Here is a 24860-nt window from a genome sequence, read left to right as displayed (position 1 = left end):
CATGTTTTGAGCAAAATGCTTATATAATGCAAAAGTTAACATCCTCACCACACTCCCAAAGAAAGTCTTCCACTAAGTGCTGCTTCCTACCTTACTATTTTTAGGGCCAGGGGGAGGGGAAGATTTGAATGAGTTGACACCTTTTTCAGGAGACCAAAGAGGACATCAGTGTGTATGGTGCGCTCATGGGCTTCATCCAACATGATGATTGCATACTGTGTCAGGTCTGGGTCAATGAGGCACTCTCGCAGCAACATTCCATCTGTCATGTACTTGATTACAGTCTCCGGGCTAGTGCAGTCCTCAAATCGGATGGTGTAGCCAACCTGCCAGCAAGTGGGGCAAAATGGACAACAGTGATTAAATGGGGAGCTGCTTCTACTGCAGTGGCATCAGGCCAGTTTGTCTGCAATAATTACAGACAATTTACAACAAAAATGGGGAACCTCAAGCTATCAGATCAGATGTGCACATTGCATTTAGTCTTTTGCCATTTCCCTCATGGCTGCCTTGCACCCAGCCACATCCCACATCAGTCAAGGAACACACACCAGGCTATGTGGATTTCACAACTCATGACTGCCCCATACATGTGCAGAAAATGGTATCAGATGCAAAAACTAGCATCCTGCAAGTCTTCACTTGCATTAGAACAAGACAATACCAGTTTGTATCATTTAAGGCTGTGAAGGTAGTCCGGAAAGTGTGTGGGGGAATGCCTGGAAGAAATCTACGAAACGAGAACTGGAATTTTCAGAGGTGGCCTAGGGTGGGACAGCCATGTTCTACATAGCTAGAAGTATGTTACGGACATCTGCAGATGTGCACAAGTGTCAGAGGTTGCATAATTTAGAGTATACACGTCCTTAGAAATAAGCTGTGCTTCGTCTTAGAGAGGATTTTATGAGAACAGTGTCTGAGAAAAGCAAGTGTTTTTCTGTGCCCCCCACCTAGTAAAAGCAGCGTGGAAAACCAGGGAGAACCTGGCCTTCAATGGGCAGCACAATTGCCAACCAAGCAGGTGTTAGATGGGGAGGGGAAATCTGTGCAAATGTGAGAGAGATGGGAAAAGGGGGTTAGTTGTGCACACACAGAAGTAAGCTTTTAAGTACCTGCAGTATTTTTGGATTGCCTCATCATTGGTCATTTTAAAACCAGCAATACAGCCCCTACAGTTAATGAAGTCCTCCCCGGCTGTGGGTTGTGGGGGAGCAGTCAGCATTGCTGCCAGCCTAGAGTCATGCTACCTGCCAATCTCCCCTCCATTTCCAGTGCATCGCACTCTGGAAAACCCCAGCACCACATCTTACCTCCTGTCCCAAGCAGCAGCCGAACTCCTCTGATACCCTCTTGGCAACAGACATGGCAGCAACTCGGCGAGGCTGGGTGCAGCCGATCTTCCCACGGGAAGTGTAGCCGGCCTCTGCAAGGTATTGTGTGATCTGTGTTGTTTTCCCAGAGCCAGTTTCTCCAATGACGATCAGAATCTGGTTATCGTGGACTGCCTGGAAGGGGGAAGACACTGAAATAGGCTGGTTCAGATGAGAATACGGTTCGTCTCTTAATTAATGTTATACTCACTGTCTGCGGAGCTGGCTCTCAGTTTGTTTGCTTTAAAATCAAGTTAGTAATCATCATGCTACAAAAAGGGGCCTACAAAGCCGTGTCAATACAATACAGTACTCCCAGCAGCTCTGTGGGCAGGAAGTTTCAGTCTGTTTCCTGCCTCCCAGCTGAGCAGAACAGAGGAAGCAGCTCCAGCTGGTCTAGGGACTATAGAAGCAAGCAAGCTCCCAGAGAGCGAGCGATCAGAGTGAGCAAACAGGGAGAGCAAACAGGAGTTTGCCTGGGGAGTTCGGCAGCGGAGGTCAAGGGGGAGGCCCCTAACTTTTTAAAAAACCTTTTTTAACATTTCTTTTTCTTGTAACAAGAAGGTCAAGGGGGAGGCCCCTAACTTTTTAAAAAACCTTTTTTAACATTTCTTTTTCTTGCACACTTCCATACCAGTGGGACTCTGTTGTTAACCTCCAGTGAATAGAGGACAAAGCACAGGCTATTCCAGTACAATCAGAAAGCTAGAAACATAAAGGGAATAGAGACAATGGAAGGAAAAGGCTCTCCAGTGGTGGTGACCTGCAAGGTGTGTGCAATGTTTATTTTCCTGCCTGAGATCAACATGGCCTACACGTGCAACAAGTCCCAGTTGATCATGCTGCTGGAAGAAAAAGTAAGAGGACCGGAGCGGCGAGTGCCAACCCTCCCGGGAATAAGAGAACATGAAGAGTTCTTGGACAGAACGGTGGAACTACAGCAGCGAAGTGAAGAACAGAAGCTAGAAGAGCAACAGCAAGTTGAGGCAGAAAAGGAAAATGCTGAGGTGAGGAAAAATGATGTAGAGGATACTCCTTGGAAAAGGGTGACAGTTAGGAGCAGAAGAACTAGAAGCCACTCTGCTCAGTGGAAGCAGTGGAACTAGGGAACTGTTTCTTGATGGTACTTGAGGATGAGACTGGAGGACAGCCTGCAGAGGGATTACAGGGGAACCTGCATGAATTACAGGGGAACCTGCATGAGAGCAAGCAAGAGGATGTAGGTCAGTCAAGCAGAAGCAATGAAAACAAGGCCTACAACAACAACAAGAGAAGAGTAGTAGAAATGGGAGACTCCTTACTGCGTGCGATCGAAACCCAAGTATGTCGCAAAGACCCATGGACTCGCCATGTCTCCCAGGAGGACGGATTAGAGACGTGACTGAAGGGTTGCCTGCACTCATAAAGCCCACTGACAGGTATCCCTTTCTTCTCAACCATGTGGGAACAAATGATACCGCCAAGCAGAGCTATGAAGAAATCATGTCAGACTTGGAAGCTTTGGGAAGGAAACTCAAGAACTTTGGGGACCAGATAGTTTTCTCATCCATCCTTCCAGTAGTTAGAAGAGGGACAGAAAGGGAGAGAAAAATACTCCGGGTAAATGACTGGCTATGAAGGTGGTGCCGACGAGAGAGATTTGGATTCTGAGACCAAGTGTAGCCAAATCCTATACTTCCTAGAAGATGGACTGCTGGCAAGGGATGGGTTGCACCTCACAAAGGCTGGGAAGAATGTGTTTGGCCACAGCATGAACAACTTCATCAGGAGGGCTTTAAACTGAATCCTACGGGGAAGGGAGACGTAAAGTTGGGGGTAACAATGGACGAAGGTTCATGCACCACAACAGAGAGAACAGCTCTAATAGCACCCAATAATAGTCTTCAGAAACATGTAGGAAGAAAGCCAGACTATGAAGCACATGGTCTTCGATGTCTATATACTAATGCCCAGAGTATGGGAAACAAACAGAATGAACCTGAACTCTTAATACAGGAGGGAAATTATGACTAGATAGGTATAACTGAGACTTGGTGGGATGATTCCCATGACTGGAGTACAGCAATTGAAGGATATAACTTGTTCAAAAAGAAGAGGAGGAACAGAAAGGGAGGTAGGGTTGCACTATATGTGAAAAATACATATCTCTGCACAGAAACACAGGAGAATGAGCTTGGTAGCCCCATCGAGAGCATCTGGATCAAAATAAGTGGAGCAAAGAATAAAAGGAACATGGTGGGTGGAGTCTACTACCGGCTACCCAATCAAGGAGAAGATGAGGATGAAACTTTTGAAAAGCAAGTTGCCAGTGATTCAAGGAAGCATGTACTAATGGGGGATTTCAATTTCTCCGATATTTGTTGGGAGACAAATTCTGCAAAACATGGCGCCTCCAAGAGATTCCTGACTTGTGTTGCTGATAACTTCCTCCTATAGAAAGTAGAGGAAGGAACTAGAGGATCGGCTATCCTTGACTTGATCCTAACCAACAGAGATGACTTAGTGGATCAAGTAGAAGTTACGGGAACTCTGGGGAAAAGCGACCATGTTATACTTGAGTTCTTGGTTCTAAAGGAAGCAAAAGCCAAGTGTAGCCAAATGCGTACCCTGGATTTTAGGAAAGCCAATTTTAATAAACTCAGAACAATGGCAAGCGACTCTAATGAGAAAAGGAGTCCAAGATGGGTGGGAGTTTTTAAAAAAGGAAATTCTAAAGGCACAACTACAAACAATTCCAACAAGAAAAAAAGGTGGAAGACAACAGAAGAAGCCAATGTGGCTTGACAAAAAGCTTAGAGATGACCTGAAAACAAAAAAGGACACATATAGGAAGTGGGAGGAAGGCCAAGCTACAAAGGAAGAGTACAGGCAGGTAGCAAAGAATTGCAGGGATGGCGTCAGGAAAGCTAAAGCTGAGAATGAGCTGAGGTTAGCAAGGGATGCTAAAAGCAACAAAAAGGCTTTCTTCAGATATGTGCATAGTAAAAGGCAGAGGAAAGAAATGGTGGTTCAACTATTAAATAAGGATGGCAAAATTATAACAGAAGACAAGGAAAAGGCAGAAGTGCTCATTTCCTACTCTGGCTCAGTCTTCTCCCAAGAGAGGGTGTATGAGCCCCCTGGCAAAGGCGAAGTACAGGCTGAAGGGGCTGGATTGCAGCTTCAGATTGATAGGCATACGGTCAAGGAACACCTAATTACTTTGAATGAGTTTAAATCTCCAGGGCCAGATGAACGGCATCCTAGAGTAATAAAGGAACTGGCAGAAGAACTCTCAGAACCCCTGTCTATTATCTTTGAGAAATCACGGAGGACGGGTGACGTGCCAGATGATTGGAAGAGGGCTAATGTTGTTCCTATCTTCAAAAAGGGCAAAAAGGAGGAACCTGGGAAGTACAGACCCGTCAGTCTGACACCAATCCCTGGGAACACTCTGGAGCAGATTATGAAGCAATCACTCTGTAAGCACCTTGAAAACAATGCAGTGATTACTCGAAGCCAACATGGATTTGGCAAGAACAAATCCTGCCAGACGAACCTGATCTCAGGTAACCTCCCTCGTGGACTGGGGGAATGCTGTGGACATAATTTACCTCAACTTCAGCAGGGCTTTCGACAAAGTGCCCCACGATATTCTGATGAGCAAACTAGCTAAAAGTGGGCTAGATGAAACAACTATCAGGTGGATCCACAGGTGGCTACAGGATCAGACTCAAAGAGTGCTCATCAATGGGAGCTTCTCAAACTGGGGAGAGGTAACGAGCAGGGTTCTGCAGGGCTCGGTCCTGAGCCCCGTGCTCTTCAACATTTTTATTAATGACTTAGAGGAGGAGGTGCAGGGAATGCTGATCAAATTTGCAGATGACACAAAATTTGGCAGGATAGCTAATACGCTGGAAGACAGAAACAGAATTCAAAGTGATCTTGATAGGCTGGAGTGCTGGGCAGAAAACAACAGAATGAAATTTAATAGGGATAAAGGCCAAGTTCTGCACCTCGGAAAAAGAAACCAAATGCACAGTAACAAGATGGGGGATACATGGCTCAAAAACACTACAAGCAAGAAGGATCTTGGAATTGTTGTAGATCACAAGCTGAATATGAGCCAACAATGTGATGTGGCTGCAAAAAAGGCCAATGCTCTTTTGGGCTGCATTAATAGAAGCATAGCTTCCAAATCCCAGGAAGTACTAGTTCCCCTCTACTCAGCACTGGTTAGGTCTCATCGGGAGTACTGTGTCCAATTCGGGGCACCACATTTTAAGAAGGATGCAGTCAAACTGGAGAGGGTTCAGAGGAGGGCAACAAAGATGATCAGGGGACTGGAAACAAAGCCCTATGAAGAGAGACTGAAAGAACTGGGCATGTTTAGCTTTGAGAAGAGAAGACTAAGGGGACATATGATAGCGTTCTTCAAGTACTTGAAAGGTTGTCACAGAGAGAAGGCCAGGATCCCTTCTCGATTATCCCAGAGTGCAGGACATGGAATAATGGGCTCAAGTTACAGGAAGCCAGATTCTGGCTGAACATCAGGAAAAACCTCCTGCCTGTTAGAGCAATACGACAATGGAACCAATGACCTAGGGAGGTGGTGGGCTCTCCCACACTGGAGGCATTCAAGATGAGGCTGGACGGCCATCTGTCAGGGATGCTTTGACTTAAGATTCCTGCATTGAGCAGGGGGTTGGACTCGATGGCCTTGTAGGCCCCTTCCAACCCTACTATTCTATGATTCTACTTTGTGGCAGACCACAAAATATGGCCTCCAACACTCAGTAGGCACCCCTGGCCCACAGTCCTCACCCCGGAACACCCAATTATATCCAGTGCTCTGTAAGTTCCCTATAGGACAACATCGGGGTGTTATGCATACCGGATTGGGTGGCAGGATGTCCCCCATTCAGTGTTTAGAAATTTGGAATAGCAAATCTGTGTGTAGGACCCATTTGCAGGCTGCTACGCCCATTCTAGGTTTTTTTAGTCTGCAGTACTGGATGATTTACACTTTGTTGTTATTATGGTGTATCATTTTATTCTTTGGGTTAGACATCACCCTGGATATGTTATAGAAAGGCAGGATATACATTTTAATTAATAAACAGCATAAGTCTGCCAGATGCAGGCACTAATATATTAAACTGCATCAACTAGTTGCAGATTTCAGGTTTTCTGGCTGCAGAATTTATTTATTTATTTATTTCATTTCTATACCGCCCAATAGCCGAGAGAAGAGCAAGTATAATTCTATACATTCCCTTGCATTTTGGTATACCACTGATGTCCCCTGTGCAGACCAGGCCAAAGTGGTAGGCAAGATGGGATGAAGGACTTGAAGACCCCTTGGTCTGACTTGGGGCTGTTGATCCGTTCAGCCTTACCTGGATGAGCTGATCCTTTAGCCGGAAAATTGGGAGACTTTCCCGCTGCTCGATGATGGACAGCTGAGTCTTTTTGCCATAAGAAGCTTTATTGCCTCCAAAAGCATGTTTCTTCCACTCAGGGATGTCATTGGGCATCATGCCGATACCCCGCATGTTGGCGGCAATTTGCCTCCCATCCACTAGGAAGGAGAGAGAAAAAGCCAATGAAATGCACATCTGAGCTCAATTCATTTGGCAACATGCACAAGGACAATAAAAAGAGGACTGGCTAGAAAGGGACGGCCACTGGACAGCAAACGTAAGCAGGGGCTGTTCAGAAGAGCCCCCCCCCAGTGTGCAGTGAGACCACTTCTGCTGCCTTGCTCCCAGCATCTGCCTATCAAGTGCACTGTTGGCACAGAGGGCATACACACAGCTGTACATTCATAGATGCCCGTGTTCTACTCAACAGGACAATGGCAGGAAGGGATGTGTTGGAGGCTGGAGGGGCCAAACTGAATCTAGTTTTGCCCTCTATGCAATGGATATACATGTGGAGGGAGCTCTTCTGAACAACACTTAGGAGAGAGAAGAATTTCCCTACACCAAGGATTGCCTTCTGGAATCAGCCCCAAAGATCCGAGTCCAGCTCTTTTGTCTCCCATAGTGCCTAGCCAGCAAGGGACTCTCAGAAGCTCAAAATTCTATTCTGATTTGAAGTAAATACTATCATGAATACTCAAGTATGTTTCACAACAATTTCTAATAAGCGTACATTTTTTTAAACCCAAAATAGATTAGAAAAAAAATATTTGGTGTACCATCTGGAAGGGGATCCACCCAATGTTTGTTGAGTCCCATGGGGATAGAATCCATCTCTGCTTCCCGCTGGGCTTGCTTCAGTTCTCGCCGCTCTTTAGCTAGTGCACTTTGCATCATGGCTGCTTGAGACAGGGAGCCATCGGGGTTCTAGAATTAAAAGGACATATTTATGTTCCCTTTCTTGCTGCAGAAGAGGTGCTGAGGATTCCTGGAGTTAGCGTGGATCAGGGAGGTGTAGTAATGTTGTTTGGCCAGACAGATGGAAGACAAGAAGGAGAGGACGAATTTACAGTGAACCAAGTTAACCAACTCTTTCATTGTCTTCCAGAGGCATTCGGCCGCACCTTAGGGTACTGGAAGCATTTAAATCTTTTCATCGTGCTCCGTAACAACAAACCCAGCATTAGCTCACATTTTCCATTCCTCCCCACTGCTAGCAATTACAGAGGGGCCCATGACCAGGATTCAGTCACCTTCACAATCTTGATAGGGCTCATATCCATGCTCTGCTTCGTGTGCCCTCGCAGGAATGGCGGCTCCTCCTCTACCAATTCGATTTCCAGGTCCTCATCTGGAAGGAATCAAGCTCATTTCTACACCCATGACAATTTAAAGCAAAGGTTCCATACTTGTCACCAACCCCCACTTCCTTTACCAAATACACTTGGGAGTTGGCATTCAGCAGCCTCTAGGCAAACATGGTACCCCGAGGACTGCCAAACTTCTTCCCCCATTATTCCAATGTAACTCCCCACCCTGGTCTCTGGACTGTTGGAGGAAACACAGGCATTATGGAGAGGTTCTCCCTCCACTGCCACCCCCGGCTATCTTAGGCAACGCCTGGAATTGCCAGCAGGCTGCTTGGGGAGGGCCTCAGCCACCACTCCAAAATTCAGAGTGGGACTGGAGCAAAATGAGTTGCTAACTATGGAAGTACATCAAGTCTAGACCATCACAGGACCTAATATGTTATTACCTTCCTCATCGTCAACTTTTGGCAGGATTCCCGTTTCCTCATCAAAGTCAGGGAACTCCTCCTTGGACAGCACATTAGCAGCGATCATCTGGGAAAGAAGATATGAGGACACATATCCTCAAACCTAGGGCAAAGAGACTTTAGCCTTGTTTTGGCTAGCTTCTGTAACAAAGGCTAGCATCCTCTTTATACTCACATAAAACATCTAAGAAACAGGTACCTTCTCAGTTACATGATACAGAACCCCTGAGCTGCAAGAGTACACAAGGTCATTTAGAACGCCCCAGAACACACGTCTGCAGACAGAACCATCCATCCATCCATCCATCCATCCATCCACACCACCACCACCACCTCTATCTTAAATAGCTTTTTTTTTAAAAAAGAAGACCAGACAAATTCACTAAGGATAGGTCTACCAACTGTTATTAGCTACAGTATCTAAAATGGAATTTCCTATCTTCAAAGCAAAGCCCCACCATCCAACTTTCCCAAGTAGAGATGGACCTGATGTTTGAGTCTGTTTTGTTTTATCTGCCACAGTGAGAACTGGAAAGGCACCTAAAAATTTTTAACAATAATTTCAAAGTTAGGGCCCCACAACAGAAAAGGGCCTTTCCTTGGTCACCAACCATGTCAGCTTAGATAACAGGAGGGCACCTGGAGAAGGATCTCTGAAGATGATCTTAATGAACAGGTAACAAAACGATTTGTCACTGCTGTTCTTAGTTTGAAGCTTCACTGCTATAGTACTAATGCTATTTTTCTTATATGGAGAAATCCTTGTCTGGAAAAAAGCCCACAAGACACAGGCAGGTCTGTGTTGGAGTAGGTAGTCCTTTCGAGGTCCCAAACTGTTCAAAGCTTTAAAGGACTTTAAATTGTGCCCAGAAATGGAAAGAAAGACAGTTGAACCTTTAAAAAAATCTGGGGAGAAGTGCTGTACAGCCAGTCTCATTCAGTGATCTAGCTGCCACATTCTATCTTAGCTGCAATTTCTGAGTAGTCTTCAAAAGCAACACCACATATAATGCATTGCAGTAGTTTAACCTGGATGTTACTTGGGCTGCTATGGCCAGGCTCCAAGCTGAGCTGGTTAAAGATGCTTCAAGCTACAGATGCCACTCAAGCATCAAGAGTAAGGGCTGGAATAACAGCGCCCCCAAATTGCTAACTTGACCACCTGGTCACACCAGAATAGCTGCCACCAAATTTGCAGAGTACTGGGCTGAAGGCCCCAAGGGCTTGCTTTGATATCAATAGGAGGAAGTTCAACAATCTATCTGGAAGAGAAAGATGCTGGCTGCCTGTGGTTGCTGACAGCTCAAAGCTGGGTGAGCGATTTCACAGGCCCTTCTATAACTTGTAAGAGGGGTCAGCAACACAGCAACTGACACCCACCAAAACTCCCAAGGGTGCCCACTACACCCTGCTCAACCCCTTCCTTCCCTGCTGCTGACCCCAAACCCTTCTTCCCTTCTGCCACTGTGGCCTTTCCTTCCCTCACCCACCACTGGTTTTCCTCCCCGCCCCTCAGCACTGCTGAAGCCTTTCTGCCACTGTCCCCAAACCCCTCCTTCCGTTGCTGTTGCCTTTCCTCACCACCAATGCTGCTGCCATGGCCTTTCCTTTCCTCTCCCTCATCCCTACTGTGGCCTTTCCTTTCCCTCCCCGCACCCCCACCACCTTTCCTCATCCCTGCCACCATGGCCATTCGTCCCCCACACTGCCTTTCCTTCCCTCCTGCAGATCAGGAGATAAGGTGAGTGCAGCAGGAGTAGGGGACAATAGAAGTGGGTTGTGAGGAGCAGGGAGGAGGAAGGTGTGCCCACCCCAGTGGCAATTTTGGTGGTACCTGCAGACGCATTTCAAAATGTAAAATGTGCTCGTGGATCCAAGAAGTTTGCCTAGCCCTGTTCTAAAGGCTCAGTCTTTGCAGTAGCCAGGACTGAATGGAGCAAGTGAGGGCTTTTCTCTGCAGCCAGATCTCCAACTTGCCCATGGAATATCATCAGTGATTTCTTCCTGAATCAAAAATGGCTACCTGCTTGATTTCCCACTTCTCTGGGTCTGAAATACGGGTGAGGCGCTTTCGTTCCAGCGTATCATCCTCCACCTCAGGAGCGCTGACCAAGGACAGATGAGTGGGCCGATCCGGGTTTCTCATGGCCGTCTCCTCAGCCTCTCCAATGAGGTTCCGACGCCTGTTTGGGTTTAAATCTTCCCCTGTGTCTTGATCTACGTCCTAAAGCAAACACAAATCATAGTCCACAATCTAATAATACAAAGTAGCTTTTGTTAAAAGGAAGTAAGATTGTTCCAGTCTTGTAATTATCCCGCAGCAAAACACACTCCTTTGGTGAGAAGTAGCATGCCTGGCATTTCCCAGCACTGTTTCTGTCTTGGAGCACCCAGGAAGAAAGCAGCACTGGCCAGAAAAGGGAGGCCCTATTGCATCTGCTGCTACCTTACGGGTCAGTGTGGCCTCTACAGGGTCCCATGCAACACACAGCCTGTAGGCCCACGCAGCCCCACCCCCCAAATTCAGAGTGAGAGAGAGAGAGAGAGACTTTGACTCTTTTAGTGCTCTGTAGCCACTATGGATACCATTTTAAAATTATTTTAAAATTATTTTTCAGCACCAACAGGGTATGGGACAGCCCATGGGGGAGGTTTTTTTTCCATGGGACGAAAATTGGCCCCGGACCTCCCAAAGTTACCCACCTCTGAATCAGAGGAAAGAGCAGATGAGGGACCTCAAATATTCTACAAGTCAAACAAATTGCAGAGTGGGACTACACAGTTGAAGACTTGGCTATAAAGAACATCCGGACACCACTGACCATAGGAGGGTGGCGTTTGAGCAGAGAGCTCAGAGCAGTGGGACACGTGGCAGAGTTTGTTTTTTAAAAGTTGCAAGACTGAGTTAATCTTGAACAATACAAAACAGCTGAGCTATAGACAATGCCAGAAGGAGAACAGCAACAGCTCACCCTCCCAGCTAGTAAACAATTTTAAAGCCCCAATGAGGCACTTAGGACATTGCCCTCAATTTATTTATTTAATTTATATCCCACCTTTTTTCCTCCTTAAGGAATCCAAGGCGGCGTACATAATCCTCCTCCATTTTATCCTCACAACAACAACCCTGTGAGGTGGTTAGTACATTACCCAGCCCTTTGGTCAAGCCAGAAATAGAATCTTTATGATATGGCCAAAGGAAGGAAGGTGACAGAAGGAAGGTCAGGGAGTGACAAATAAGTAGGGGAGATATGAGACAGAGGTGAGACTGAGATGGCAGAGGAAGAGGCTTGGCTGGGGACGGTAAGGATGCCCTGGGCAATCAGGAGCAGCATGGGAAAAGGCATAACAGGAGAGCGAGGGAAGGAAAAGGAAACTGGAGCAGAAGGCCAATGGGCTTGCACAGAATGGGGCGTTTTCTCCTACCTTCATGCTGAGGCTGGTTTTAGAGCCAGTGAAGGACAGTACTTTGACCTTGACCCTCTGGCCTTTGCTCACCACGTCGGCCACATTAGCAACACGTCCCTCACGGCGCAGCTCTGAGATGTGTACCAGTCCTTCCCAGCGCTTCCTAGAGTAGAATGGAACATGGAAAGAGTCAAGAAGAAATTAGCCAGTGAACGTCTGTTATGCCTCATGCAGGAATTCAAATGCAGCTCGACCCACAGAAAAGGTATCAAGATGACTAGAGTAATAACACATCTAATAGCTGGACTAGTAGATTTAGATACTGATCCTAAACATGCTTACTTGAAAGTATGTCCCCTGGAATTCTACAGGACTTACTTTCTATATTTCAGTGGTAGGATAACCCAGTCCTGGATAACCTCCATTAATAAAGGATAATGGAATCTACTAAAATCTTAACACAAAGTTTCAAAAATCCTTGAAAGTGAGGCTTCAGGTTACATAGAACTCATCTTCAAGTGGAGTCAGTCAAATTTTTAAAAATTAAATGTTATCGAACCAGGGATATTATTATTATTCACCTAAAAAGTTGAGTGTTCTTCCAAAAAGAAGCACCAGATCGTTAAACAGGAACACAGTTAACTAGATTGCAAACTGTCTGTCCATACCTGAAGCAATCCAGTTATAAAACAGACAAAAAGTTAGCAAAAGGTGTATGCATGTAAAACTGTGTGCTAACAATGTTTGCTACAATAAAAAGATATTGCCTCACTTGCTCCCTCTTTGGAATTGCACAGACCAGCAGAAGCTGGGAATGGAAAAGGTGATGTCCACCTTGCATCAGATACCTGAGTCCTTCAAGCTGGACAAAGCAGCCAAACTGCATGATGCTGGTGACTTTGCCATTGTAGATGTCCCCAATGGAAGGCTCTTCTGGTGGGGGTCGGTCCACATGCTTATCTCTCCATCGCTCACTGCCCTTCTCCCCAGCCTTCTCCTGCTCCTTGCGGTCCCAGCTTAGACTTCTGCTCCTGGAGCGGTACCTGGATTTACCCTTATTCCGTTCCCGTGTCCGGGACCGAGAGGAGGACTTTCGCTTCCACTTCCGATCTCTACTGTGGCTGCGACTCCTACGCTTTTTCTTGGTCCTAACAACAAAAAGTATTAAGATCACTCATTTCTGATCTGTTTTAGATGCCATTTGAATAATGAACGTGCCCATCCCAGTAGTCACTGCCGCTTGGATGAATGCCAGTTCATACAGACAATACAGACATGAACTGCACCCTAGAGTAATAAAGGAACCGGCAGAAGAACTCTCAGAACCCCTGTCTATTATCTTTGAGAAATCATGGAGGACGGGTGAAGTGCCAGATGACTGGAGGAAGGCTAATGTTGTCCCTCTCTTCAAAAAGGGCAAAAAGGAGGAACCTGGGAACTATAGACCAATCAGTCTGACATCAATCCCTGGGGACATTCTGGAGCAGAATATAAAGCAATCCATCTGCAAGCACCTTGAAAACAATGCTGTGAGTACTCGAAGCCAACATGGATTTGGCAAGAACAAATCCTGCCAGACGAATCTGATCTCGTTTTTTGATCAGGTTACCTCTCCTGGGGACTGGGGGAATGCTGTAGACATAATATACCTCAACTTCAGCGAAGCTTTTGACAAAGTGCCCCATGATATTCTGATGAGCAAACTAGCTCAAAGTGAGCTAGATGAAACAACTATCAGGCGGATCCACAGTTGGTTACAGGATCAGACTCAAAGAGTGCTCATCAATGGGATCTTCTCAAACTGGGGAGAAGTAATGAGTGGGGTACTGCAGGGCTCAGTCCTGGGCCCAGTGCTCTTCAACATTTTTATTAATGACTTGGAGGAGGTGGTGTGGGGAATGCTGATCAAATTTGCAGATGACACAAAACTGGGTGGGATAGCTAAAACACTGGAAGACAGAAACAAAATTCAAAGTGATCTTGATAGGCTGGAGTGCTGGGCAGAAAACAACAGAATGCAATTTAATAGGGATAAAGGCCAAGTTCTGCACCTAGGAAAAAGAAACCAAATGCACAGTTACAACATGGACGATACTTGGCTCAACAATACTACAACGGAGAAGGATCTTGGAATTGTGGTAGATCACAAACTGAATATGAGCCAACAGTGTGATGTAGCTGCAAAAAAGGGAAATGCTCTTTTGGGCTGCATTAATAGAAGTATAGCTTCCAAATCACATGAAATACTAGTTCCCCTCTTCTCAGCACTGGTTTGGTCTCATCGGGAGTACTGTGTCCAGTTCTGGGTGCCACACTTTAAGAACAATGCAGACAAGCTGGAGAGGGTTCAGAGGAGGGCAACAAAGATGATCAGGGGACTGGAAACAAAGCCCTATGAAGAGAGACTGAAAGAACTGGGCATGTTCAGCCTTGAGAAGAGAAGGCTGAGGGGAGATAGGAGAGCGCTCTTCAAGTACTTGAAAGGTTGTCACAGAGAGGAAGGCCAGGATCTCTTCTCAATCATCCCAGAATGCAAGGCACAGAATAATGGGCTCAAGTCATAGGAAGCCAGATTCTGGCTGAACATCAGGAGAAACTTCCTGACTGTTAGAGCAATACAGCAATGGAACCAATTCCCTAGGGAGGTGGTGGGCTCTCCCACACTGGAGGCATTCAAGATGAAGCTGGATGGCCATCTGTCAGGGATGCTCTGACTTGGATTCCTGCATTGAGCAGGGGGTTGGACACGATGGTCTTATAGGCCCCTTCCAATCCTACTATTTTATGATCCTATGATTCTATTATGGGAATAAGAAGTTCACCCTACCATTTCTTTGCTTAAGTTTCGCTGTTTGTGGCTGCTAACATCTAGCAGGAGGAGAGTGAGGGGCTAGCTCCAGAATATGATGGCTGACCACACTTGAAGCTCTCTAGCCCCTCAAGTCTAGGTATCTTGGAACAACATTAATTTTCTGGACCATTTCAATCTGGTCTTCAGCCAGTTTCACACCTTGGTTGCTCAAACTGAAGAATCGCCTCAGAAGGAGCTCATGGGGGGTGCCACCTTTCTAATTCTCCTTATTCTTTCAGTTGATCACAGTATCTTTTTGGATCATCTCCCCAGATTGAGGGTACCACAGTGCAGTGATTCTGCTCCTACCTGGAGGCCAGTTAGCTTTGCTTCACTTTAATTTTTTCTGTACAGTTCCATTGGGTAATATTCTCTGTCTTCTCCCCCCACCCCAATCTTAAGTAACATTTACTAAAGTTGTGTGGGGTGTGGGGCATGGGGCCATGAAAGCTGTCTGGGTGAAGGCACCTAGATCTATTTCACCTTTTCATCCTAGTCAGATGTGGTAATGGATGTGCTGAATACTGCCTTGAGTCAGTAATGAACTGGATGAGGGATAATAAACCAAAGTTTAATCAAGACAAGATGGAGGGATAATATTTAGCCTGTGAGATCAATATTTAGCCTGTTCAGCATGCCCTTCACAGCCCCTTTAAAGACCAGGTTGATAACTTGAGGATGCTTTTAGATTCATCCTTAACTTTCGATGTCCAAATAAAAGCTGTGGCTCAAAACACCTTTCACCAACTTTGGGTTCTACACCAGCTGCCTCCCTTCTTGGAAACAAATTATCTTGCCAGAGTAATCCATGTCCAGGTAACCCCCAAAATAGATTAGTGTAAAGTGCAGTAACAAGGCTGTCTTTGAAGACCACATGGAAACTTCAGCTGGTTCAAAATGCTGAAGGGAGGTTGTTAACAGGAATGCATTAAAATGATCACAGGGATGAATTATCATGCCTGTATTGGAAGACCTTTACTGGCTTCTAGTCTGTTCCTGGATCCAATTCAAAGCGCTGGGATTGGCCCACAAACCTTGAATGGCTTGGCTCCAGAGTATCTGAAGGACCACCTTCAAGTATGAAACTGCCTGCTAGCTCACATCATCACAGGAAGCCCTTTCGTGAGCTCCCTCATCTGAGGTGGGTCGAGATCAGAGATAGGTCTTTTTCTGTGGTGGCACCACAACTTTGAAACACTTCCCCTGAGATGCCTATATTTAAAGATTTCAGGCAAAGATACTATTATTATTCTCTATTTGGGGTTTGAACCTTGCATAAAAGTTTTTTTGCTGCTATTTTGCAATTGTTTGGGGGGATTACTATTTAATGTTTATTTCTTGTTGCTATTTTATGATATTTTTGAAATGTTTTATGAGTTTTATCTGTAAGCTGCTTTGAATCATATATTGGAAAAAGGAGAGTATACATATTTTACATTAAAACAAAAATAATAAACCACACACAGACCTAAGTCACCCACAGCTCAATGGTTTAGGCTGAAAACCTTGGGTGGGGGCATTTAAGGATTTAGTTTTAAAATCCGGACATGCAGCTGCCTTCCTGGGTAAAGAAGTGGAAACTTGCATGCTCTTTTGGTGGCAAGGTTAAATATGGCAACAAGGTAAATATGGTCAAGATTACCAGTTGTGTTGTGATAGCTATCATCACAGTAGCCTTTCCAGGGAAGATCCTTAATAGTCAGTGTAGTGGTGCCTGAGTTGAGCCCAAGGCAGCTGTCTGAGATGAGCCAGGGAGTCAGTGCAATGGGGAAAAGCAGGGCTTAGAATTGAGCAGCACAGCCAGAAAGGATTGAAGAGCACAGCAATGAACACACAGGAACACACCAGAACCAGGAGGTCCTAGGCGAGGTCCTAGCTCAAACAGGAAGCTTTTTATAGCTCTTCCTGTCTGGGAGGGCCCAAAGTCCCACATGGATGAGCAGGGCCGGTCCAGGGCCTGTGAATACTTCACTGCCTAGGATGACATGCCAACCTGCCGTTCTGTGGCTCACCACTCCAGCAGCCACACACAGAAACAAAGGCCCTAGTTCTAGCCCCAGCAGTTCCTGACAAGTGCTGAGATTCAAAGGCCAACGGTACTTTACGTTGTACCAAGTAGAGTGCCACTTCCAAGACTTGGGAAGTCATTTTTATCTACTTGGCAAGGCTAACACTGCATCAAAAGTGTTCAATTCTAGGCACTAGTTTCTGTACAGTTCATATGGAAACTCTAAACATGATAAAGTGCTAAAAAGTCAAATCTGAAGAGGAAAAGCCTGGAGGAATGCTAAAGAAAAGAGAACTGAGGGCATGTGGAGAATCATATGCCACCCTGAACCCCTTGAAGGAAACGGATAATAAAATGTAAGAAATAAACTGGCAATCCTCAAATATTTCATGGCTTAATCTAATGAAATCTGTGTCACACCACCTCCATGCAGTCCTAAAGTATTCTGAACTGCGGACTTGAGTTTTCTGCTATGCCCTGAAACATCAGTCTCTGCCCCTCTGCCTTAGGTGGTGGGTGGGGTGGGGGGAGGGTTACTTAACATTAAGCCTGATGAATTGTTCTGATGAACTCAGATCACTCGTTTGTTATTTGCTTGGTACCAGTAAGTATATGTTTCAAAGAACTGCTGTTCCAAATACTTTTGATTTTGGCTTTTTTTAATGGACCAATGCAGCAGCCAGGAATTTCTGTCTGCTCTAAAGAATAAAAAGAGGGCGGGGGGAGAAATAAAATTTAATTATTTATCCTGTCCGTGAAGAACAGAAAAGAAGCAATTAGAAGAAAATAGATGTAAGTTAAACATTCAGAGCTGCTAAGTGAACTTGAGGGTTCTCTTTCCTTTCTGATGTTTTAAGGCAGGGATGGGAAACCTTCAACCTGCAGGCAGCCTGCAGCCTGCATGGGTACCCCGCAGAGGTCTCCCTTCCCAGGCCCCACACCCTCTCTGCAGGGGAGAGGAATCCCCACTGTTATCACCATCAGTTAGGTCCTGGGGTTAATCTGGCCCTTGGACGAGTAAAGGTTCCCCCGTTTTAAAGGAACAACTGGGCAGGCATCTGTCAGGGTTGCTTTAAAAGTGCCTCTGAGCACATGCAAAGTGCATTTCCCTTTCCACTGGATAAGTGCAACCTGCCCACACAGAATTAAGAACAAGAGCTTCTAAGGCAAGTGGCATTGTTCCCCTACTTTCTATGTCCCAGCATGGCTCTTTCTAGAAATTAGACACTACCTCCACTCTCCAGCAAGTAAGCCATGCATAACTAGCAAGCACAGACCCTTTCCCCATAAATCCAGGCCTGGTTTCCCCCAATTCCCATTCGGCAACTGAAAATCCTCTTCCCTTTGCCCCCACAACTCCCTTGTTATGGGCAGGCTTTTCCTTCCCTGCACCCTGCCTCCCTCAACCAACACAGGGCTTCATTTGTGCCAGAGCACAGTCCAGCAGAATGCTATTTCTTAAACAGTATTTTGCTGTGCAAAGAAACTCCCTCTACCTTTTCCTACCAATCTTCTTTCCCCAAAGCAGTTCCCATGTGGCTATTTTAATTTTCTTCAGTAAGTCCTAGAGGGACAATCTTCCCCTCCACAAAGGACATCCAATCTAGAGTTTTGTCAGCCTCCATCCTTACAGCAGCTCCATTTGGCTGCCCTTCTTTATGTAAACCTTCTTAGAAGGACAATGCAGAAGGAACTGGTGTAAAACACTGGCGGGGGGGTGATTCTGGGAGGCAGTGGGGTGAGAGGCCAGCTAGGATTGTACTCTGCTGCACAGGACAGTTACTGGGGGAAGAGTGGGGGCTGGAGGAGGGATCAGAGGAAGACTCTGAGGAACAGCAGAGAAGACACGCATGGAAGCAAGAATGGAAGGAGTCTGAAGGAAGGAAACGTGGCTTTTAAAATGCTACTGCCTCGCCCTACTCAGTCAGTGAGTCAGAAGACTGCAAGGCATGGCAGAATGAGTGAGAGCAGCAGAGGCTGGCCTAGCAACCTAATTTAGACTCTCATACAGAAAACACTGGCAGTTTTTTTTAGAAAAACAGACTGAAATACTGTGGCTTCTCCAGGTTGCAAACTGCATCCAATCTTGGCCACCATGGCAACCGTAGTTGTCCATTCCTGATAGCATGTTCTGACCGAGATGAAAGTTGAGCTAGGTCATCTATGAGTTTTGAAAACACAGAGGAACAAAGTTTCCTTCTGAGGGAGATGTTGCCCAGGGAACCTACTGGTCCTCACTGCTCCGGTGTTTCTCCTGCCTGCCTGCCATTGGCATTAAAGCTTCCAGCTCCTTTAATGCATCAGCAGCCACCTTCACATCATCTTCATCCAGCATTGTCTGTACAGGCAAGAAAACAAGGTCACTAAATAGGCAGCACACAAGCTATTTCAGCATCTGGATTACGGCAATGCGTTATATGTGGGGCTGCCTTTGAAAATGGTCCAGAAACTTCAGCTAGTCCAAAATAGGGCAGCAAGATTGTAAACAGGGACTGGCCTGCGAGCTCATATTATGCCAGTACTTTTCCAGCTGCACTGGCTGCCAGTCCATTTCCAGGCCCGATTCAAAGTGCTGGTGTTAACATTCAAAGCCCTTAACGGCTTGAGGCCAGGTTACCTGAAGGATCGCTTCCTCCCATACGTGCCTGCCCAGACCTTAAGATCATCCTCAGCAGTCCTTCTCCGTGAGCCCCTGCCAAAGGAAATGAGGCGGGTGGCTACTAAGAGGAGGGCCTTTTCTGCTATGGCACCCTGGCTGTGGAATGAGCTCCCTAGTGAGGTTTGCCTGGCACCTACGTTGTATTCCTTCCGGCGCCAAGTGAAGACCTTTTAATTTTCCCAGGGATTTTAGCTTCCTAGTTTTTTAGCTTTGCTGTTTCAAATCTGCTTTTAAACCTCTGCATTGCTGCTAGGTTTTATTCTGGTTTTATTGTTATATTGTGGTTTTAATGCATTAATGTTTTATATTGTTTTACTATGTGCTTCTTGGTTTTAATTTTTGTGAACTGCCCAGACAGCATCAGCTATTGGGCGGTAGAGAAATGAAATAAATAAATAAATAATCTCTCTCAAATGCATGTGATGGCAGCTACACTAAACGGAGTTCCTCCTGCCTTTGAGATCAGAGCTCACCCTACTTGGTCAGGAAACAGTAGCAATAGCCAGGAAGTTCTTTCCTGGGAGCAGTGATACGGCGTTTCCGCAAAACAAATTCCACTTTTTAAAATGCACTGTTTCATAAATTAGTATCTCATTGAATGAACACAGTACAATACAGGACAAATCAAACTGGGCAACTGGAATTGATACAATACTAGTCAAAGTGGTAATTACTTTTCACTGATGACTATCTGTAGGAAACACATATTTGTGCATGCCCACAAGTCTTCATGCATGCACAAATCAGTCTAAGGTTTTCAGTGTATTTTTCCTTAAAATCTAACATGTGTATGCTATTGAGTTGTCATGCCTTAAATATTTAGAAGTACTCCAATAAAAATACATTCCAAGTAAAGCTTTGAATGGACATTTTGAAATCCCACCCTCCAAAAAATCAAATATTTCATTTCAAACTACTTTTGGCTATTGGAAAAATGTTTGATATTTATGCAACTAATACAATTAACATGTTATACTTTGTTAGTTTTGTTTACTAAATGTTAGTCTAAACATGCCAAACATGCTAAACCAGGTCTCTATCAATCTAGTGCAGCAGAAAGTTTCCCCAATTCAAACCTTTTCTGGAAAACCCATATCACTGTTCAGGAGCACAGAATTTTGTTACTCCCTCTCAATCCCTGACTCCATCCCTGAGATTCAGTTGCCTGACTTTCATCCCTGGCTCCTTACAATCCTCCCCACTCCAGCCTTTGTCCTCCAACGAATGCTATTGCATGTGAGTTCTTGGACTGCACTGCTGCCTTGTTCCCAATTTGCTCTCTTGTCCCTGACTGCCCAACTCTGCTCCTAGTAACTCCATTCTCCCATCTTCTCCTGGGTATAAACCGTGAGAGCTTCCAGCAAGGAAAACACACACACACACACACACACACACACACAACCTACCCTGACAATGGGATTGTCTGGCCTACATAGGGCTGGAAACAACTCCTTGAACTTCTCTTTTTCTGTCTTCGGTTTAATAGCATCTACTGTGATAGCAGAAATAGAAACACAGGATTTTAAATGTTTTTGTTATGACACTAGAAACATTTCTGATACTAGCTGGGTCTTGGTGTCATTTTATTTTGGTGGACTTTTATTTTAATAAATATATTCTTATTTTCCTGTCTTGTTTTGCTAGGTCATTGCTGAGCTTGGAGGGTTGGGGGAAGAAAAGGGATAAATTGCACATACAACTATTCCCAGAATCCCACAGCTATAAAGGTACCAAAAGGCTCTCTAGTTTAATGCCCTAAAGGTCCATTAACCATTCACTCACCTAGCCTCCAGCCCTATCCATTCTATACCAGGGGTGGGCAACTGACCACCACAAGCTAAATCTGGGCTTCAATGCAACTTTATCCAGACCCCGCTGGGTAAATGGTAATCAAATGGTAATCAAAATGTGGTAAAATATTTGCTAACAGTTTCATGAGTAAGGAAAACACTGAATATTTCTTGTCTAAAAAGAGTGGATATGCCTGTGTCACATGCACCCTAAAAAGGCAAAGAACCACTCTATCCATCTGCCTTCTGACGGCACCTTTCTCTTGGAGGCAGGCAGGGGCTGGGATCACTTCTGACAGGCCAAATGCTGGGGATAGCAGGGAGCACTCCCCACGGACACGTGGCCCCTAAGGGTGAGGCAGCAATCCTGGGGCCTTGGCAGGGATCTTTGGTAAAATGGGCTCACAGTATGCAGAACTCAGATGATGGCGACTGGAGCTGCACCACTCCAGAATCTGGCTTGTGCCCCAAGGGAGGCTTGCTCTGGCCCATGGCATCGTTTGGAATCCAATGCGTATCTGTTGCAGAATTCTACTGCTCTACTGGGCTGAAAAACATTCTGTCCAAAACGTGTTGTCAGGTCCCTTCCACTATCCTCATTTAACAATTCTGTCCACAAGTCTGAAGGTTCCAATGACTAATAAAAGACAAACACTTGCCTTTGCTAGTGGAAGGTTTTGCAGGAGGTCGCATTGTCTGAATAAGACGCAGCAGGTTGCTGATGAGGGAATCCTGAAATATCCAGGGTGGGGGGTTTAGAAACAGAACTTCTAGATGCAACAATTCGTATTTCAGCTGATTCCCCTACCAACTAAAACAACACCCTCTACTGCTTGGCACCTTCAAAAGAGTTCAGCAATTACTTACTGTAAACTCAGCACCATTCTTCACCAAGGCTGCTTTGAATGCATCAAAGGCTGCATTTCTTTCTGCGAGGTTTATCACAAATTCAGCTGTAAACAGGAAGGATCAACAGAAGGATTAAATAAAAGGAGGGAAGAGATAGGGCTAAAATGGCTCAGTTACCCATTTCTGGCTATGTTGGAGCAGGCAAGAGCCTTGGATTCTAAATATCAGAGGCCACCCCATGAGTTACAGTCTCCAGCCACTCACTGCTAGGCAGAACCAGTACTTCAGAAATCAACCTATCCAATCCACCCTATAGTGTGCTATAAGCAGAGAGCAGATGCCATGAAGAGACACTGGCACTCCAAATAGCTCTGGATTACACAAACAGGTCAGCCGAGCAACAGGGTCATGAGCCAAGCTGACAAGGAGAAAAATTACTTTCGGGGCTGAAATGCAGTAGTGAGCAAAACTAGTTATCAAATGGGCTGTCTCAAAATTAAGCTTTCTATGACAACTCTACATCTTGCCCTTATTTTTGGCAGCCCTGTGCTGTATACTCAAAATCAATTGACAGACAGAATTATTGTATAAAATACCATACATTATTCCATAGTCTTAAATGTTGCATTCACAATCAGGACAAGGCAAGAGCAGACTTTTTCCATCCTTTCAATACAACATAAATAAGTACAAAACTGCAAGTAGATATGTGATCTTGTTTATTGGGTAGTTGGTTACTCTATAGCATGGTTCGGCAACTTCGGGAGGTCCAAGGGCCATTTTCACCCCCAGTGGGCTACCCCTTCCCCCCGGATACCAAAAACAGGGAAACACAAAAAAGAAACTGGCATCTGACGCCATTACGGAGGGTTAAAATTAGCTTGTTTGTAAGCTAACGTTGGCATTTTTGGGGTTCCATGGCAGCTCCAGATGCCATTTTGTTTGCAATTTTTAAAATCTTTTTGGGGGCTGGCGGGGGACACACTGGGGGCTGCAGGGGCCATGTGCATCCCATGTCACCCACCCCTGCTCTAGAGGAAGTTAAGAATCTTGCCCCCATGGGTCAGAGGCATCAATGGCACCGAGCTCTACATTTTTCACCATTTTCAGGTGAGGCAGTAGAAGCGCTTAACCAGTGTCTAGAAGCAGTAATGGGCTGGAGGAGGGTCAATAAACTGGAACTCAGCCCCAATAAGATGGAGGACCTGTGGGTTTGTCTGTTCAGAGAGATGGTGTTCAATGTGTTCTAGATGGGACTGCACTTCCCCTACGGTAGATGTGCAGAGGCTCACAGGCCCAATCCGGCCACCTGGAGGCCCAATCCGGCCACCTGGAGGCCCAATCCAGTCCAGCTCTCTGGGATCCCTCAGATGGCTGCACCCCCTTTCCCCAGCCCCACCTGTTTCCCCCTCAATTCCAATAATTGGTGTTTCCCCATTACTGTGTGTTCCCTTCACTGGTGGCAGCAAGAGCTTCAAGCTCAAACACCTTAGTGTTTTTTTCCCCCATTTTGCCCTACCTCTTTGCCTCCCCCATCCCTGGAACGCAGCCCTCGACTGCTTTTCGAAAACTTAATCCGGCCCCCAAGCTCAAAAAAGTCCCAGACCACTCCCTACAGGATCACATTTGCATTTGGGGAAATTCCTGGATCCCCCTTTGTCACTGGAACCCCTTTTAGCCTCTGTGGCCAGGACTGCCTCTCATCAGCATCAGCTGTGGCCTCTCCTGGATGGAGAGAGCCTGGCCATGATTATCCATGTGTTGCTAACATTAAAGGGGACTGAATTTACTTTTTTGGTCTTACTGTGAAACCTGTAGAATAGCTAATATCTGGGACTGGGTAAATTCTACCAGTATCAACCCCCTATCAACAAAATGATGTTTCTCCACCTTTAAAAAGCATGTTATGGTATCACAATAAATGCAATGTGGATATATTGTTACTTTTTTTAAAATATATTTTTATTTATTTTATCTTTATAAATGAAATAAACAATACCAAAAATACCAGCAACCTGATCAATGCTACAATTTCTCAGCAATACAATATTCTGATGAGGACACCACAGTAAGGAAAAGAAAAGGAAAAAGAGAAAAAAAAAGGAAAAGAGAGGAGGAAAGGAAGTAAAGAAAAAGAAAAGAAGATTCTTTCCCCCTCCCCCCCTTCTCCCCCTCCCTCCCCTTTAAAGAATTAAGTTTAAACTCCAATACCCCCCGGCCTCCGATGCCATTCTATTTTAAAAACTGTATCTATAACCTTAACAATCTTACAGTTTAATAAACAACCTTACATTTCAATATCATATAATCAATCTTATATCAAAGAAACAGGTCTACAGTTCATTCCCAGTAGCCTATATTAATAATAATAATAATAATAATAATGAAATATAGTGTTATATAATAATAAAACTTTAAATAAACCTTCAACAATCACTAATATATTTTATACTAGATATATAAATGGATGTGCACAATTACCCTCAAACAATAAATTTAAATACAGCATACTATATCTATTTTGAAATTAAAAATGTAAAGAAAAGCAAGAAAAAAAGAAAAATGGACGAGAATAAACAAATATATGTATAATCATTTATCTTCCGACCTAGCCTGGATTATGTCGACTAAACACAAGCAGTTAACAAAACTTGTTTAAAGATTCCAGTTCATGGGGTTGTGACAGAAATCTCACGCATTTTTACGTTCAACCATGCCTCCGCCATTTCATGATTTAGAAACTTCT

The 24860-nt window shown here is 45.1% G+C and overlaps 1 protein-coding gene across 4 annotated transcripts in view; it reads right to left on the bottom strand.

Moving 5' to 3' along the window:
- The window catches only part of DHX8 (DEAH-box helicase 8), a 50179-nt gene that overhangs the window by 19322 nt on the left and 5997 nt on the right, over positions 1-24860 (bottom strand). Inside the window, exons 2-14 of one of the 4 annotated variants that reach the window (XM_084857366.1) lie at positions 22133-22218; positions 21925-21997; positions 20882-20967; positions 19045-19154; positions 12806-13105; positions 11976-12120; positions 10573-10773; positions 8529-8616; positions 8026-8123; positions 7552-7699; positions 6749-6930; positions 1311-1505; positions 141-326 (exon numbers count right to left, since the gene is read on the bottom strand). In XM_084857366.1, coding sequence (XP_084713492.1) covers positions 141-326; positions 1311-1505; positions 6749-6930; positions 7552-7699; positions 8026-8123; positions 8529-8616; positions 10573-10773; positions 11976-12120; positions 12806-13105; positions 19045-19154; positions 20882-20967; positions 21925-21997; positions 22133-22218 — 1898 coding nt within the window. The remainder of the gene's footprint in view (positions 1-140; positions 327-1310; positions 1506-6748; positions 6931-7551; positions 7700-8025; positions 8124-8528; positions 8617-10572; positions 10774-11975; positions 12121-12805; positions 13106-19044; positions 19155-20881; positions 20968-21924; positions 21998-22132; positions 22219-24860) is intronic. The other 3 variants (XM_084857367.1, XM_084857369.1, XM_084857368.1) reach the window with 3 other exon arrangements.

The sequence above is a fragment of the Heloderma suspectum genome, chromosome 5 (assembly GCF_057233095.1).
Source record: "Heloderma suspectum isolate Gila_16-S chromosome 5, 16-S_ref, whole genome shotgun sequence".
NCBI classification, from domain to species: domain Eukaryota; kingdom Metazoa; phylum Chordata; class Lepidosauria; order Squamata; family Helodermatidae; genus Heloderma; species Heloderma suspectum.
The sequence above is the reverse complement of the archived record's forward strand: the minus strand, read 5'-3'. Positions and strand labels throughout refer to the sequence as shown.